General features: G+C 46.3%; 1 protein-coding gene across 4 annotated transcripts in view; it reads right to left on the reverse strand.

The window, feature by feature from the left end:
* CASZ1 (castor zinc finger 1) overlaps positions 1–18824 on the reverse strand; it is a 196927-nt gene that overhangs the window by 4691 nt on the left and 173412 nt on the right. For 3 of the 4 annotated variants that reach the window (XM_084220092.1, XM_084220091.1, XM_084220090.1), the window contains 10 exons: positions 17113–17254; positions 15896–15959; positions 13128–13288; positions 10056–10178; positions 9180–9515; positions 8250–8448; positions 7551–7722; positions 4833–4981; positions 3129–3363; positions 1456–1749 (listed from right to left, as the gene is read on the reverse strand). In XM_084220092.1, the coding sequence (XP_084076218.1) occupies positions 1456–1749; positions 3129–3363; positions 4833–4981; positions 7551–7722; positions 8250–8448; positions 9180–9515; positions 10056–10178; positions 13128–13288; positions 15896–15959; positions 17113–17254 (1875 nt within the window). The remainder of the gene's footprint in view (positions 1–1455; positions 1750–3128; positions 3364–4832; positions 4982–7550; positions 7723–8249; positions 8449–9179; positions 9516–10055; positions 10179–13127; positions 13289–15895; positions 15960–17112; positions 17255–18824) is intronic. The other variant, XM_084220093.1, reaches the window with a different exon arrangement.

Consider the following 18824-nt stretch of genomic DNA (forward strand, 5'->3'; position numbering starts at 1 on the left):
GATGGGAAATAAATAGAATTTAAATTTTGCCTGTTTAAAACTATCGACACAGCTTTTAAAATAGTTCAAACGGATGTGCTTAAAACTTTAGTTTAAAACCAATTCGGTTTTCTCATCCAGGTAAAGTTTTGGAGTAAGGGCATAATGAAGAGAGATGACACCTTGGTGCACTCTCCTCTTTTGCCAAAGTTCAGTCCCTGCACCCTGTGAAAGGTTACAAGCCTCAATGGATGTGATCCCCACCAAATCTCACTGGTGTTTTCCATAAGGCTATTTCTTTAACCACTAATAATGTCAGCATTCACCAAACTATACCACGGTAAAAACAAAAGACGCTTAAAAATATTTGATTAGAGGAAGCACAGCACAAGGTTAAAAATGTTTCAGGCTGCATGCAGTTTAGGTAAAAAAGAAGCAAAGATAGAGTTTCTTGTGAATTTTGTTAATTGGCACACATTCCTCTGGACAAGGCAAGGATCCTTCTCCTGCCAAGTCTCTTGAGAAAAACCTATGAACTGGAGTTGGAAAGCTGTGAAGCTGGTCCTCCAGCCATACTCCCAACCTTTGACCTTGGATTTACACATTACTGAAACTGGCAGGAAGAATGACTAGGACATTTGAAGGCTGCCAGAAGCCTCGTAAGTGTTAACTTTAAGCACAAAGATGTCCTTAATTAACTAGAAAAGAGCTAGGAGTTGAGAAAAGAAGCCAAAAATGAGACACACCCTAAAAGCCATTCCCAGATGGAATGAGAATACCCAGCCTGAGACATCTCTGATCTTAGTCACATATGGGAATCATGGCAGCCTAAAACTGAAATCTATCTGTATTTTCTGCAGCTGATTAGAGCCTTGATAAATAACGAGTGTGAGAAACAGCTCAACCTGTCTCACAATGTCATCATGTGACACTCTGCCTGTGCTTCACTCCTCATCCTGGGAAGGCACCCCTGAACTTTGGGGCTTCATATGAAGTTTGCAAGATCAGTTGAAACACAGGACCTGGGTACCTCATCAGACATTCACCTGTGCAGCACACTATGGCAGGCACTGGCTTGGGTGGCCTGGAAGCTCTAACCAGGAAGTCCAAGTCCCATCAATGCCACAGGAGCAGAAGTTTGCTCTGTCGCCACTTTGAGGTTACCAAGACACTGAAAATGCCCGTTAACTGTGGATTTTGTTAGGTTTTTCTATAGTTAGGAACTGGTGGCAATTGCTCTCAGTTATTCATCCAAATGTCTACGAATGATTGGCTGTGGTTTGTTTCCCCTTGGCTGTGGTTACTGTGTCAGCAAGGAAAAGGAGCAGGCATGGATGGGCCCTGGGGTAACGTTTGCCAAGGCACAGAGTGACCTTTGCTGCTCTACCCACCCAAAGGTGCAGAGCAAAACCATGGGCAGGGTGAGTGGGGACAGAGCTGGGCACAGGACATGGAGAGAAAGCAAAGAAGTGTTACCTGCTGCATCCTGCACTAAGGGAACGTCACTTTTTACTGGAGTTGGAGTGGCAATGATGGGCGAGAACCCAGCGGTGCTGGCGGCAGGCATGACAATGCCTCTGCTGGCTCCCAGAGTGGCACTGAGCAGGGAGTACGAGAGACAAGATGGAGAGAAGAGATAGGGGAGGGTGGGGAGGGGAGACCTAAGCAGGGCTTGTGAGAAAGATGGAGGCAGAGATGGTGGTGGAGGTTGTGGTGCAGTGTGGGTTGCATCATCGGCAGCAGCAGTAGCAGTAGAAGGAACCAGGCAGCCTGGAGAATGTGGAGAGAAAAAAAAGCAGAAAAAAAAGGAAAAAAAAAGAAAAGAAAAGAAAAAACAATAAAACAAAACCAAACAAAAAAATCCAAAAAACAAGAAACAAAAGAACTGAAATGAGAACCCAAGAGCAGAAGCAATATGATGAAAATGGAAAATACATTCACAAATGTATGAAATAGAACTGCAACAGAGAAGAAACAGAAGGTGAGGAATTGACAGCACCAGGAAGAGGAGAGTTGTCTCTGCAGGAGGTAAGGTGGCTTTATGGTATGGGGGAAGAGACACAGACTTTCAGGCAGGAATTCTGGATTCATTTGGTCATTCTGGTCCTTGTTCATCTATAGGGTTGCTGCGTGCTTCAGTTACCAGCTGTAAGGGTGCTCTGGCACTTGGGGCAGGTGGAGCTGCTCCCTACCTGGAGAACAGTGGGGGGGGGGGGCATTTCCTAGCACTTGGGCCACTACTGGCACAGAAGAGTGTGCCAGGAACCACTGCCCCACCAGAACCCTCTGGAGGTGCCATAATGTTGTGGGGCCAGTGCCGTGACCCAGCAGTGCTCCTACAACGTGACTGCTGTGATGGCCTTTAACTGGGGGGGGAAGAAAACTAGGAAAATGTGTATGGAATTAAAGCAAACTGAGGCAGCCTATGCACAATATCCCACTGAACCCTGGGAAGGTAGCTGAGAGATCCCTGGTCATCACTGTATGATGGCAGAATTCCTACCAGTGTCTGACTCCTGACGAGTTGACCCTGTAATGCAGGGCAGGGGGAGATGGCTCTACATGATCCTGGCAAACAGGGCAGGAACTTACTTTCCAAAAGAGGGGATGAAGGAGGTCTGCTCTGTGCAACTGCACAAAGTGGAACAAGAGTTTTTGGGTGAGGAAGGGAGCTTAGTGAGTTGCTTTTAGATGTTGCTTTCTGAAGATGTGATAGGTTTTGTCCCCTGTGTATGTCAATCTGCTGTTGTACTTCACCAGTAAAATAAAGTGCCTGACTTTGGATGCTGCTTGAGAAAATACAAAGAGGTACCAGAGAAAATTCCAAGTACAGAAGGGGCCCACAGCTCTTTTTTTCTATTTTTTTTTTGAGTCAACCATTAAAATATACTCAACTCCAAGACCAAGGATAAAAATCTCTCTTCATGGGAGGAAAAAGATATGCTGCTAAGTTCCTGGATGTTTGAGCTGTATATTTTGATGGACCTCTTCTCTCAGGTGCTGGAGAGAGCTGGGTTAGTGTGAGGCACTACTGAAGTTGGCACGGTGTATTTTTAAGGTGCAACTGTCCCTTGGCCTCTTTTTATGAGTTTATCTCCCACGAGAGCAGGCAACTGATGATCCATTTCACACACACCCTTCTCCCTTACCTGCTGATGTACTTTCATTGCCCACTGGAGTGCTGGAGCAGCTACGGTCCATATTGGAAGATTCAGAGGAGATACCCCCAGGGCTACAGCCAGTGTAATCCATGTACTCTTCTGTTTCAGTGTCCATCATGCTTGGGGGTCCCTGAAAGGAAGCTGGGGTTCCTGATGAGGCTGGGCTGGGTGCCATGCTGCCAACCTGGGGGAGATTTTCATTCCTTGGAGTGTGGCCAACAACCTGCAGCAGGAAAACAAGACAGGGACTTTCACACCAAAAGCAAGATACCAGGACCAAAACCATCTGTCTGCACGTTTATCTCCCTCTGCATGGTTCATGGGGGACAGCTGGCACGTGCTTGTGAGTGGAACCTGTGGCACTGGGGCCAGGAGCATGACTCCTCCTGCACTGGGAGCTCAGAGCATTAAACCTGGCACATGCATCCTGGGATGTGAATTGTGCTGCATTCAGGAGCTGGGAATATTAACCTTGGCACAAGCATCCTGGTGTGTGGATTCTGATGTGTTTCCAAAGAGGAGGTGTTAATGTTGGCATTGCCCCCTCACCCTGTGGGTCCTGCTGCAGTCAGATGCTGGAACCATGCCTGAGTTCAGTGCTGAGCCCCTGAAAGATGGAGGTTAAACACAGCATTTTCTGCCCAGTGTGCACTAGAATTCTTGGGGTTAGACTCAGCATGTGCTAGAAGAGTAGTGAAGACTAATTTTTTGTTAAATCTTCCTAAGTCTGATTCTTGTACCTAAACTTTTTACTAGAGACCAAAAGATGCCACACCAGCAACACCAGTTCCTTAGCATCTGTGAACTCATTAAATCCAACAGCACTAGACTTGAAGAGTTCACTTATTGACAGTAGTTAATAACTAACAGGGACCTCTTATTCCCATGCTGTGGAATGAAAGAGGGTTCTCATCTTGCTTCTACAGATGGTCTCTTTTGATTTCCATATACCAGATGACGTTCTTAGGGTCAGATCAGCCACAGGCATTTAAATAAAGACAGCTTGTTTCATCTACCAAGCCAATGGCAGATGAAATAACTAAAGAATAAGAACAAGTGAGAGGTGGCAGGGATGCTGTCCTTTGGAGCAGCAGCTCCGTGCTGCAGCTGAAACTCTTCCATTCCACACCTAATCTGCCAGTTGCTGACTGTCTTAGTAAAGCAGCAATTGCATCACTCTGCTACTGCCTGAGAGAGGAGAGGGAATGCCCCATCTAAATCCACATCAATAAGGGAAGAGAAATGTCAAGATTGGTATTTCTTCCATCCTAGGTGAGTTCTTTATATGTAACAGGAAATATCTGCTTTAACCAGCACATTAAATTCTCCCATATCCTAAGCATGTTCATTTTAATAAGTCAACTGTATATATTGAAAGAGCTGAGAGAGTGCAAGTTGTAAATATGAGTATTTTAGTGTTATCCTTCTCAACATTTTTCTACAAAATTTACAAGGAAAAGCTGTTTGCACTAAGCAACACTTTGCAATCAATGCTTCATCATCTTTACTCGTCTTGTGTAAGTTCAGCCAGGTAAAGCTACCTTGGGTGTACTCCCACTGTCCAGTAGCATCCCCCAGTGCAGACACACATCCCTCAGAGTCTGGGCACAAGTGTCCTGGCACTGCATCAGCTCTGCAACCAAAGGGGCCAACACTGCCTGCGGATCTACAGCTTCGACAACAAGGAGTTACCTGAGTAGGAACACGATCAAAGTTCTTCCCCAGCATCCTTCTCATGTGCTTCCTGGCATGGGATGTCATTTGGTGCTTGAGCAGGAAGGAGAACTGGCAGCCCTCTCGGATGCAGTGGAAGTGGCTGTTCACCTGGTTGTATTTGCAACCTGCAGACACAAACCCCACATTTATGTTGCACATGAAGGTTCTGAGAGGGAGCAGGACCAGAGGGAAGGTGATGGGACAGAACATTATCAGTGGTCATGGGTTATTCAGAACAGTCTTGAATGAAAAAAAAACAAACTCACAATCTACTGCCTGCTGAGCAACTGCAAGAGAGGATTAGAGTGCACGGAGCTCTAAGACCTCAGCCCAGTCCCATCCCGCTTTGTGCCATTATAAAGGAAGGAACATTGCCATTACATTTGGTAGTGCCTAATGCTCTTCAGTCTTAGCTAGTGCCTTTTCTTTTACAACAAGAACAAAACCAGGACTTTTAGCTGTATCATAGAAGCTACAATCAAAATACATGCTCATAATTAGATCAGAAATGAAAAGTTCTTCCCCCCCCCCCCCGCCAACTGTGCTCTCAGAAAAACAGTCTCATATCAGCTCTAGCTCTGGACAGTGTGTGTGTGCTCTGGTCAGACAGGAATGAGCCAAGAAGTGTTTATTGCCACTCTGAAACTGTTGTGTAATGGGGGAAGCTTCTGAACAACAAGCAGTTCCTATGGGTTCTGGCATACACCAGCTCACACATTGTGCTCCCTGTGGCCCCAGCCGTGCGTGCCAGGCGAGCACAAACCATTACGGGACAATCCCAAATAGCCATACTGTATCGCTGCTAAACAGTGGCTTGTCATAGTTCAAACACAGCTATATCAGTGGTCAGGATCTGCTGTTTCCCATCCTCCCTTGGCCATATGCACAGAGGTAGAGACCTACAGACAGGCTCACTTTTACTCATCTATCTACATCCATCCACCTTTACTTATTTATGTATGTTTCACCTCTCTCCCCCCAATCATATACACTTACATAATTCTACACACAGAAACATACATTGAAAATATCTATCATGTGTGTTTCTTCAGAAGCATTCACAGCCCTTAAAACAGGCCAGTGCTTTCTGCACCTGCTATCTATAAATACACAACATAAACCCCAGGGATGGACACATGTAGAAGTGAGTCCACATGTCGCTGAACCACACACACCCACACCATCCCACCAAGCTACCTCTATCAGTGCAGGCAAATGCAGGGTGCTGGCTAAACGGGTGTCTACTGCTCAGCAGGGCCAGCCCACAAATGTACATACTGCTGGATGCATGTACCCCATGCAGCCCATCCCTCCCAAACCAAACACTGCTGACACGTGCAAAGGCTGCAGCTGCCTCGCTGCCAAACAGCTCCTGACTCACCCAGCTCACGTGGAGCTGACAGCCAGTGTTTCATGGGCAGGCCAAGAGCGTGTTTGTTGAGGTCCCACTGTCCCTGCCCCACCCACCCTCCCCATCCCTGTGCTCTGGGACTGGGAACAAACTGCTGCAGGACTGGAACACAAGGGGCAGGTGAGGGCTCGCCCGGTGCCAGGGCATCCCTGGGGGCTGCTCTCCCGCTCTGTCTGGCCCCTGCTATCACCTCAAACACCAAGGGTGAGTAAACAACAGCAACTGCTAGATCTGCTGCCATGTGTCAACAGGACCTAGGTAGGCACTGGCTGTGGTGTGTTGACATGTATTACCCTGGTTACCACAAACAAACTTCCATTTGGGTACAAATTCCTGATGTATTCAAAGCTGAAAAGTTTTCCTCTGGCTACTGTGACTGTTTTCCTGCAGTGGAAAGGAACACCCAGAGGTGTTATTCTGAACCTTGTTTGGTTCCAGCCTTTGCTCCAGTCAGGGGTGGTAGGGAAGATTGGGTCTGTGACATTGCCAAACCACAATGAGAATGTTCAAGTGAATCCCAGGCAGTTCAGGATAGAGTTGTCTTTAGGAATTCCCATTCAGAGTCCTGGGTTTCAGCTCCAGGTACCTCCACAGGAATCCATTCTATTTTTGTTTGTACCAGCTTTACACTGGAGGGACTTGGTTTTAATAACTGCTGCAGTGCTGCTGATTGTTCTGGCAAGTGAGCCAGCCCCAGTCTGAGCCTGTGCCACATTCACGTGTTTCCTCAGGCCCCAGAACACTGTATACCCTGCTGCTCACAGGAGCTGTGGAGAATGGGTTTGGAGAGAAGAGAGTAGCTTATTACATGTTCTCGTCCATCTCTCTCTCTGATTATGTGCCATTTGACTTTCAATATGCTGCACTAGCCCTGGTAAAGAAAAAAAAATCCTCCTAAGAGCATCCTTAAATTTCACCCAACATACGCAGCAGGTCCAAAAGACTACAAAGTATAAAAAACAAACAAACACACACACACACACACACAAAAGGCTTTGACAATTAGATAAAAAGAAGAAAAAAGAGGAAGCTTTATGTCCAGACAAATTTATATATACAATTCTGTACAGTACAGTTTCTATTCATTTACCTTCATTTACCTTATTCTATTTGTGAAAACTTGCTTCAACCAGACAGACCAGGAACTGCTTTATGTTTTGTCGCCTTTCTTGTTTAGTGACTTAATGACCAAATACCTCTTAAGCATAACTTGCAGGTTCTAACTTATGGCATTCTTGGCCTGGACATGGGACACACCACTTGAGAAACGGAGCAAAACTCACCTAGTCTGCCACATTCTTCCCGCTTGGTAAAATACTTGAAGCCGTTGGCTGCCCTTCTCTCTGCCTTCTCATGCTTTTTCACGTGCCAGGGCAGCTTGGTGGTGATGTTAGTCACGAAGTAGCAGCCAGGACGCAGGCAGTGGTAATGCCCTCGCATGCGGAATTCACAGTGCTGCAGGGAGCACACAGGCACGGGGCTTTAGGCAGGTCTCAAACAGATGCACACTCAACTGCCTGCTGCTAATGGCATCCCTTCTGATGTGCCAGAGGGGCCTGCACTGATACTCCAGATCCCATGTTATCTTCCACAACCTGCCATGCACCTTATTCCCTCTCTAGTCTTTTTACATTGCTGTCGTGTACTCTGTAATACACTATTCTATGTTGAGATATCTCAAAGCTTACTCATGGCTTTCCCTGGATTCATCACAGGTTTTTATTCTATTTCATCTTGTGTCTCAGATTATTCTCATTCCCTTGTCCGCTTCACCCAAGTCAAAAATACACAAAAGCATCACGATTCCCCATTTGATAAAAACCAAATGTTTTCCTAGACCATGTAATTATGACTTCCATGGTTCTGTAGTAACGCCAAGAAGGCCACACACAGCCTCACTTCCAGCTGGAGAGTCAGTCTACCTGATCCTTCCTCTCCTTCTCCCCAGTCCTGCCAGAACACTACTCTGGAATGGCTCTTACCTGGTTTGGACAGAGACACTGCAGGGAGTAGTAAGCAAACTGGTCTCTCACATTCACCAGATTATTGTTGGGGTTGATGTGGTCCAGGCAGTGGGATTCTGCTTTGCCAGAGGTTTTGCACACATATTTGCAGTTCCCAAAGAGACAGTGGAAGTGGAATTTGTTGGCGTACTTGCAGTCTGTTGCCAAGCAGGGATCACTGGAATACATCCAAAACCCAATCATCACCTTCACTCATTTCACACATTTGTTTCTTTGCCAAGATTTAATTCAAGGGGAGCCCAGCTGAAGCCTCTGTTCCAAACATGGCCCACAGATTTCCCATAGCCACCTTCCTCTTCAGGGAAATTGAGGCTGGCAACACTACTACAATTCCACCCAACTACTGCCCTTTCTTGGTGAGGATTATTAGAACACAGCAGTGCACAGTGGGTTCTGTCGTCTTTGAGGGCCACTTTTCCAATTTAAAGTTCAAAGGAAACACAGCTCTTGAGTGTGGGCACTGCAGGATGCCAGGGCTTCCCCTGATCTGACAAAACCAGCACTGGCCCTCTCATCACTTAATGGGTTTGGTGCCTTCCACCCCCACTCAGTGCATGAATTTCTGGCCCAATAACCCTTCATTGTCAAGCATACTGCAAAAATACCTGTAATTCTGCACAGCTCTCGCAAGGGATAAAACAGGGATCAGCGATAAATCGATCACCAAGTTTATTTCTCTTCAAAACTCATGCCTAAAAGTGCTCTCACATGCGCTCAAAAACCTTACAGTATTTCCTAGACTTCACAGAAGTAATTTTTCTGTGAAGTTAAGCCCCAGAGTACTTTCTGGGCAGGTTTCTCAGCGGGTGAACAGAAGTGCAGTATTGCAGCTCTGAGGAAAGGTTGGCTGGGGAGGATAGAAGGAGGCAAATGGTAGCTAAAACTTACTTCTCCTGGAACTGAAGAAATCCAGGTTTGACCTGAGGCTTGGCATTCTCCAGGGAAGTCGTTGCCAAGGGTGAAGCTGCCAGGTTAGGCACTGATGCTGGGATCTGAGGCATCTGGGGTATGGTTGAAGCCAGCTGCTTCCAAGCAAGTAGTGTGGGAGCCGAGGGCATAGCAGCTGGATTTGGAGCGGGCACGTCAAGGGCAGGAGCACTGGCCATGGTGGCAGAAGCAGCAGATGGTGATGAAGGGGCCAGTGAAGCCTTATTCTCAGTAGTAGTTGAGAAAGGAGACTCAGAGTTGCTTTTCACAGTTCCACCTTCAGTTCGGAAGTGAAAACTGCAAAACATGATACTAATTCAGACATAAATTCTTGACCATTTCATGTAATTTGATTAAACACCAACAAGAATGTGGCAGGAGCCTGTAAACAAATTGGTGTGGATAAATCCTAAAAGGGGCTCTGCAGACTTTAAAGTAAGATTTAGGGCCATCCTAAATCATCTGTGAAGAGAAGGGAAATCATTAGGATGGGTGGAGACAGGTGCCAAACCATGTTAAAATTAGAGAAACCCCAGAATCACTGCAGTCACTGACATCAGCTGTGGGGCAGCTTCCCAGGGCTGCTGGGAGAAGCCACACATTTCCTGCTCACAGGGAAGCATCCAACAGGAGAGACCAACCATGATGGCAGATCTGTCTTGAAATTTGCAACGTCTCCTTCCCTACAACCCCTTCAGACTCAGAAAAGTGAATGGCCCCTGGAGGCCTTACTCATTCTTTACTTGGACATTCCATTGCCTTTTAAGGGAACCTGGGGTGGTCTTGAACTGCAGTGTGCACTGCAGAGCCTTCCCTGTCTCCTCCTCTCCCACTCACTTGGCGTGCTTGATGGCTCCATCCAGGGTGCTGAAGAGGGCTCCACATTCCTCCACCACACAGTGGAAATGCACCTTGTGGAGGAAGTCACACTGGGCATCACAGAAATCCTTGGTGCCAAACCTGGCCAAAACAGACAAGCAGACATCTCAGGGAAGGCCCCAGGAGAGAAGTGGAGTTGGAATAGACATTATTTCTGTATTTTTCAACTCAGTTAGCATTCCCACAAACAACAGTAATTCTAGATCCAGAATCCACCCCTGGATAGGAGGGTATCTCTAAGACGGGAGAGATGAAGCATCCTCTAAGCAGCAATTAAAGCCTGGACTGCAGAAATACTGCACAGCACCATCCCTGATGTACAGAACAACAACTCTACATGCAAACCCCACCACGTTACCCAAGATATGTCTTGTGTTATCTTGGAGCAAATGGCCAAGAGGGCAATTGCCAGCTCAGTGTGGTGTCACTGCTCACCCACTGCTGAGATTCTCTGGACTTCATAAGTGCAGCACAAATACCTGAGATTTCAGAAAACTCCAGAATCACAGGGAATCAAGAAAACAAGTAAGAAACACTGGCAGGAAGGATTTGAAACTTAACAAGGGAGTCTTGCATAATTAAGGTACAACAAACTACAGTTGCTCTGATGAGCAGGAAAGCAAGAAACAAACAGCAGCCTGTATGGTCCCAGGAGGGACCTCTCACCAATGGGAGGGTAAAGGAAAGAGAAAAAACTTGTACTGCAAAAGGAAGGTCTGTGGATATACAACATGTGCTGTCAGTTGTGGCTTGCAGGGAGAAGAGGAAGGAAAGTAATTGTGGGGTAAGAGAGAAGAAACCATGTCATTGCAAACTAAAGGGGCTGTTTCATCAGAGACAAGAAGTGTTGAGGCCTCCCACAAAAAGGGAGGTGATCAATCAAAAATGGCTGCATTATAAAATTTGCTTTGGATGAGAAAACTAAAGACAAAGCAGAGAATTTGGGATGTAGTGAAGACCTTCTAGAAGAACAGATAAAGGGACTCGTTTGAAAAATACAAATCAGTCAGTCTGGATGATATATGTCCTGAAGTGCAATGGAAATTAACTCCCAAACTGATTACATTACCATTTACTGGTTTTTAAGCCATAGAGAAGTGGGAGGTACTACATAAATGGGGAAAAAAAAAAAAGAAATTAAACAGTCCAGGTACTGGTTCTTTGAGGGGAAAAAGAAAAGACAAGTCATCTTTGGCAATTATCATACCTCTGGCCTTAACTTCTCCTTCCAGTAAAGTAATGGAACAAATATTAAGAGGGAGGAGAAAATCATTAAACATCTAGAGGATAAAGGAACCATGAGCAATAAACAGCATCAGGATTATAAAGAATAAATCTTGCCAGACAAATTTAATTGCTTTTTTTGATAGAATTACAAAATTAGTGGATGAAGGGATGCAATATATTTGGATTTTAGTAAAGCATTTGATTCAGTCTTGCATATGCTTAGAATTAATTCCAATTGGCCTGGATGTAATGCCACCTCATGGCTTGAAACTGGCTGAGGGACCATAAACAAAGCCTGATGACAACCAGCACCACACTGAGCTGGGAGGAGGAGGCATTGTATGAGTGCTGAGAGGAGGCCTGGGTTAGTCTGAGTTTATTTAACATCTTAATTAGTAATCTAGGAGTAAACATTGTGTTTATGAAATTCACAGATACTAAACTGGGAGGAGGTGGCCATACCTTGCAGGAGTGCAAGAGGAGAAAAAGAGCACAGAGAGGTTTAGCAAGACAAGGGGGAACGTTCAGAACAGGAGGATCATGTTTGGAAACACAACAAATACACCTGTGTGTGTGGGGTGTTTCATACATTGGGGACTCACTAAACAACTTTGAAAGCAATTCTGTGTCACAGAGAATGATAACCATGGTACTATGCATTATTCTGTGTAGATACAAACAAATTCTGAGCTGCCTGTTTGGGGGCAGGAAGCTTGCTCTGTCGTGGGGGGAGCAATTCTGCACCATCCAGGGAACAACAGGAAAGCAACAGGACCCGCAGGCACAAGGGACTAATCCAGAGTCAGATTAAAGGAGGCAAGTAAGGCTGGTTAAATGGAATGCTGAAAGTTTGGGATTGTCTGAAGGGGCTGAACGCCAGCTGCAGAGAGGGATGATCTGCTGTGGTTCAAGGGGATAGAAACAGCTGCAATGAAACTACAAGAAGTGGAATTCAGGCAGCATACCACAGAAAAGGTTGTGACATTGAAACTTACTAGGTGGTAAGAGAAAAGAAAATAGCCATACTGCCTGGCAGCATTACAACCAGACCAGACAAAATGCAAATGGACTGCTGGGAAGGATCTCACACCAGCCAGGGGCTGATGGCCTAGAAGATTTTCTAGTGCTCCCCATTAAAGCCTTTGATTTAGAAAGTGTGCACTGGCGTTTGTAGGTGACTCTGTGTGTCAGAGCACAAACCCATGTGCCTGCCTGGGTGTATCTGTGTGCCCTCAAAGCACGTGTGTGTCCGGGCGTGTATGTGCACGCGTCTGGAGTTGGGCGAGCTTTGTATCTGCTCCAGTTTCCTTTTGAGTCTCCTGTCCTACAATAAAAGCAGCAGAAATCATTCCAGCTGCCATACCCTTTTCCTTTTTCCCCTACATCCCCCAAACTTGTTTGGTTTCAGCTGTGTGTGCTGGGAAGCGTGTCAGGGCAGCAATGGCCATGGTCTCACACAGGTGCAGGGCTAAGAGCACAGCCACACTGGGTGCCCTGGGCTCACACTGCAGGGTCAGAAGGAGGAGCCTAAGGTAAAGTCCAGGACAACAGAACCACATGACCCCATGTGCTTGGGTCTGGTTCTCAAGACCCCTTTGCAAAATACTGCTGTGGACAGGTATTTCTTATCAGACATTAACAACTGGTGCAGGTAGGTACGACCAAGGGCTAAATGTGCTGCAGGTGATCAGTGTCTGACAGAATTCAACAGAACTCTGTGCTCAGGGTGAGCCAGTGAGTCAGACACTTTGCAAAGGAAGCCCTTTCCCCTTTCCCCCACTGCCAGTTCCATGCTCTCCTTACCTGCGCAGGTACATCTTCCATGGCTCAGAGAGTTTCTCCTGGACAAGTGCCTTCACTGCCTTGCCCAGGTACTGGGTTGGCTCCCCAGCCCCAGCCTGGCTGCCCTCGCCTTCTGTCTTAATGTTCAGCAGGTTGCCAAGGCTGGCACTGGTCTTGGACATCTGGAACGAGAACACAGACACTGCATCAAGCCCAGCACACAGGCACAGCCACCTCAGGACTGTCCCACAGACAGCAGCGTCTTCAAAGACTGAAAAAGATGACAAAAAGTCTGTGCAGGCTGCTCCAACTGCATCAGCAAAAGTTAGTAGCACCTCACTCTTCTGCCTCTTCCACCCACCCATCATGAAGCACTCAGGTGCCTATTGAATATTTATTCATGGATCTTGTTAAAATAATGAAGCATCATGTCTATTTTATCCACGAGGAAACTGAGGTGAAGAGAGACATCCCCTATCTGACTATGGAAAAGGTGTGTGGGCTTCAGCAGTAATAGCCCTGTGTAGCTCCTACAAATTGCTGGTGGTAGAACTGGTAAAATCTAGTTTATTCAGTCATCTTATCCTAGCCACTAGGATGTCTCCTTTAAAGTGACTACCAGGTGTTTGTGAGGGGTAGAAGGACGAAAATCTCACTCAAGTAGGAAAAATTCTGTCTCAAGTTCCTAGAAAATTCTTACTAACTTCAATAATAAAATCATGTCATTTTTCTGTGCTAAATGGACACATCCTCCACGAAGCAGGACTTGGTCTCACAATCTGCATTGTGTGAAAGGCTTCAAATAAAATCTACACAGAGAAGGTTTAGAGGTCCAGGTGTAAAATGTGCAGGATAAAAAAATGAAGTTACTCAAGCCTGCCTAGAGGGAAAATTTTCTTTCAGAATAAAGGCATGATTTCCCAAGACTCTTTCTTTCTCTGTTGTGCTCTCAATTACCTCCAGTAACAACAGTGAATTTCACAGCCTGAATAAAATGCAGGATTGGGCCCAATACTTGCACTGGAAACTCCACCCACATGAGGGTCTCGAAGCCCTTTATAAATATCAGTTAATTAAGCCTGACAACCCCTTAAATAAACTGCAATAGGCTTCAGGAATCCTGGTTATTTGAGGCTCTCTTAATGCCCCCTGAAGGTAAAGCCCCTGCTGCTGTGTGGAGACTGCAACTCTTTATGGCTGGAGTCAGAAATTCAGGTCGTGTTTCCACTGGTAATTCCATTTCTGTAAAGTTATTTTCCTGTTCTTTTTCCTAGAAAAAAAATTAAAGATTCCCCCATGGACAGAAATTGTGTGCAGCAGGAGGAAGAAGCAAGTGTGATGTCTTCCTGAGCAAACTAAGCTTGATTGTGCAATCTTTGGACTTGGAATGGGTTCCATCAATCACACACACAGCGGGTTCTACTCTCTGCTGGTTTCTCTCATTGGTTAATCCCAGTTCTTTAACCTGACTCCTAGTTTGCATCTGGGCTACATTTGCTTTGCACAACTCTAAGAACCTTGTGTCAGACTGCACACAAAGAAATGCTTTTTTCTAAACATATACTTTTATCACATATTATCCTGGAGATTTTCAAGTGAAGTCTCCATTGAAAGAGAATTTCCCTGATCTGGGACCTTGAGAATGACTCATGACCCCAGAGAGCAGAGCTACTAAATACATTTGCTCACTAAAGAAAGACCTGCATTTTTGGAAACACTAAAGGGACAATACAAAGAAACAAATAAGAAATTAAGTTTAAAAGGGAAAATCAAAACCCCAGTGTAACAGAAAGCCAATGGAGGAGAAAAATGACATAAGGATAAATGCAGAAATTAAACAACACAGAGAAAAACAGTGATAAGAAAGAAAGGAGGTGGGAGATTACCAGGCAAAGTCACTTTGCCCTCTCTTGAGGGTTACATGGCCTTGATGCATGTAACACCCAGAGCCAAGGGGATGGCAATAGTTATGCCTATAAAACCTATCACATAGCAGAATATTAAAGCATGGCTCAAAGGGTGCCCTGATCTCTAGAGCAGTTGTATACAGCCTCAAAATTAATCTTGGTACAGTATAATTTATCATGTGAAAGAGAAATATACATTTGAGATGATGTATAATTTAACAAAAAAGTAAGGAAAAAGAAACTGTGCATCATCAAAAATAAATATTCTAGGACACAGTAAAGGGGACTCTGTTAGACACCATTACTCACACCAGAAAGACAGAAATTGATGATTTTGGTTCAAAACTTCTAATTTTTTCTTCTCTTTCATAAAAATAGATTATTCTCTCCCTCCCCAAATGAAGGAAAATGTTTTTAAGTAACTAAACAAAATTAATAACTATAAAAGGGAATTGAGAGAGAAGTTGCCAGATTCTGAAAACAAACAAAAACAAAAACAAACCCAAACCAAACCAAACCTCCCCCCACCAGAAAAGAAAAGAAAAGAAAAGAAAAGAAAAGAAAAGAAAAGAAAAGAAAAGAACAAAAAAAAAAGAAAAGAAAAGCTTTTGGAGCTCTCCTCTGTCTAGAAAGGATGCGGAAAAAAAAGGTGTCAGAGGCGGCAATATATTTCTTCAGCCAGTTCATTAAATTAATTCGTAAGCAGTGGCTCTGAAATTATATCCGATGAAAAATGGTCTCAAAATTTAAATGGTACAAACTCATCTTATTAGAGGCAAAACATTAAAAAACAAACGCATCTCTTCCCCCCCCTTCCCCGCTATCGCAGCTTTAATTTCTCTTGGTGGGGGGAATGAAAGGCGTTTGATGGATGGCTCTTACCTTATTCATAAGCGAGGATAAAAGAGATGAATTTGCTGAGACTGTGTGGCCATTTGATTCATTACTGAAACACACAAACCAACAGGGTTTAGTTAAGATGTGCACAGGGACTGTGAGCGCTGAGATTAATCCTTCTCCCTTCAGGCTGCCTCACTCCTCACCTACTACATCCAGGGGAAAAGAATGATGCCAGTCCTCCCTTGGGCAGGCCAAACTTGCCTACTTGTGAGAGCCAAGAGGGACAGAAAGAGGGTCTCAGGTCTGCAGAATTTAGATCTTTCAACTACTAAATGGCCTGGACCTCTTCCCCCAGTCCACTCCATCACACTTCATTTGTTAACTCATTGCCTCCCCCAGGTTTTACCCCTTCATCCCATCACAATGTTCAGAAATATCACAAAAACACCACAAAAGCAGGGGGGATGATGACAAAGGCTCATGCTGCCAGGGACAGGGATCCCCTGGGCAGTTAGGAAGGCAAGGCACAATCCTTCACTGAAAGGCAGCCTTAGGATCTCTGCAGTTGGCTCCAAGTGCTGGACTCCCAAAGGGAGGCTTGTTTAAACAAGGTATGGACAGGAATGGATACAAAGGTCAAAGTGGAGCTCACTTATCGCCAGGATCAGTTCCTCTGCTCTTTTTCCACACAGCACAATCCCCAAACACTCCTGTTCTCAGCAGAGATGCTGGGCAAGTGAGACACGTGCTTTGAGATAGGTGTGTTCACACCTGCACACCCATCACCGTAACCGCAGAGCAGCCCGTGTCAGACCAGGAGCAGAGTGAGCCTGACACCCAGCTGTTTTGTGTGTCCAGATTCTCTGGAATGTGCATCCCTTAGCCCTGATTCAACAGACTACAGCCGTGCAAATGCTGCTGCTAAGAGCGCGCTGAGGTGTGGCAGTGGAGCACTTTCAGTCAGCAACTGACAAGAGGACTAAGTGAAAACAGCTTTGTCAGTGGCTCCATTTTCAGAAGGGAGCAGAAGAAGTGAAGCTTTTGTTGAAGAGTCAGCAGGTGCCTGCGAGCCCAAAAAACCTCCTGGAGAATGGGGAGCAGAGTGAGCCTGCCTGCCTCCAGTTTTGGGGCGCTCAACTCGACCACTGTGAAGCTGCCTTTCACCAACATGCTGTGTCCTCTTAATCTACAGGTACGGAAATTTCCCAAAGCCTGATGCTGGGAAGTGCTGAGTGCTCCTGCCTGCCCACTTCTCTCACCCGTGGTCCTTGACACTCAGGTCCAAGCTGTGCTCCTGCAAGGGGTCGTGACTGGTGGCAGATGTCGGTCCCATGGCCTCCGCAGGTTCCTGCTTCACCTGGACTGGATTGAACCGTCCGGAAGGTGCTGGTTGTCCATTACCTGCTCAAGGAATACAGTGAAATTGAGTGCAAAAATATAAATTGAAAACATAGGTCTAAAATGAGGTTACAACAGCAAGTAAGTTAAGTTAAGTTAAATCACGGGCATCAGTGCCTAAGTGGAAAAAGCAAAGGAAAAGTGTGGGGGGGAGGGAAGTACTGGGAGTGCTGGTCAGCGTTTATTGCCAAGTTGACGTGATGGGTTCTGACGTCCACTCCAGTGTGGAAATTCTTCAAGTGATAATTATTGCAAAATTATGTCAAAGTTGTCCAGGCTACGGGCCCTTTAAAGGAGAAGGGCGGAAGGAGCGTGGGGGAGACCTGATTCTCTGCACAAACTGTCATAACTAATTTGCGGGGCTGCCTCTTAAGCGTTTATTAAAGACTCTGTTAATGCTGAGGCAATGTGGCAGCTTTCGACTGCTAGTCAAGCCCCCTTGCTCGTCCCCAGTCCCAGCGTTGCCGTAGCGACAGCGCCGGCCCGGCTCTGCGCCTGCCCAGCAGGAGCATCTGCCCCGCCGGGACGATCCAAGGTGACAGCGAGGGACCCGCTCCAGCCGCGCCACCTCCTGCCACCGCCCTCTCCGCGTCCCCGCAAAAACCGCCAGTGCTTCTTTTTCGGGAGGAGGCTTAGTGCCGAGCGCATCAAAGAAGAATTAATATTAAAGGGGGAGAGGAAAAAAGGAGGGAGGGTGGGGAGGCGGGACGAAAGAGAACAAATCGAAGCAAAAAATTTAGGAAAAACAGCAAAGAAAAAAGGAGGGAAAAAAGTTGCTGACAGAAACATGTCTGCAGAGCTTTTTTCCACAATCCCCAAGTGACTAAAATATTAATTTACCCTCCGGCAGTACAGCTGACGGCGAGCTGCTTCTCAGACAGCAAGTGGCATTTTATTAAAAAATAAAGGAAAATAGTTCCCTCAATGACCTTTCTCTGCTTTAGGAAACAATTTCTCAAACAATAATTTTAAAAGTATGTGAAGGTTCCCCTCCCTCTTTAATCAGATCACTTCCTCCCACTCCCCCGTGCCTCCCGGGAACCGGGGCCGTCGGCAGCGCTGCCGGGGCAGGGCCGGGCTCAGCCCAGCGCCGCGGGGGCTGCCAGGCTCAGCCCGCCCTGCCCGGCCCTGCCCGGGCTCTCCCGGCAGCCGCACATCATCTGGCACCGAGCTGCCAGCCGCCGCAGGTCTGCGGGAGCGGGGAGAGCGCCGGGCTGCCCCAGGGCGCTGCCCCGTCCCGGCTCTCACTGCTCAGGTGAGTGGCGCAGGGAGAGGGAAGCACAGCTTGCAGGAACCGAGCAAAAAGGAGGTCCCGTTTGCGGACTGTACCTACACTATCCCCAAACCCACCGCTGGGACAACACAGCTGAAGCACAAAACAGCCCCCAGATCAGGAAAGCAACTGGCCATGGGTACAGGACCATCAATACCCGGCCTAGCTAAAGCTCGGTACAGTCTCAGTGGAGCCTGCAAGTACTGGCTAAGGTATTTTTTCTTAATTTCTATTTTCAATAGAGTGCCTCTCTCTTTTCAGCCTGTAGCCAATTACACATGGCAACACTCTTCAGCTCTG

This window comes from Fringilla coelebs (genome assembly GCF_963513975.1).
Source record: "Fringilla coelebs genome assembly, chromosome: 22".
In the NCBI taxonomy this organism is placed as follows: domain Eukaryota; kingdom Metazoa; phylum Chordata; class Aves; order Passeriformes; family Fringillidae; genus Fringilla; species Fringilla coelebs.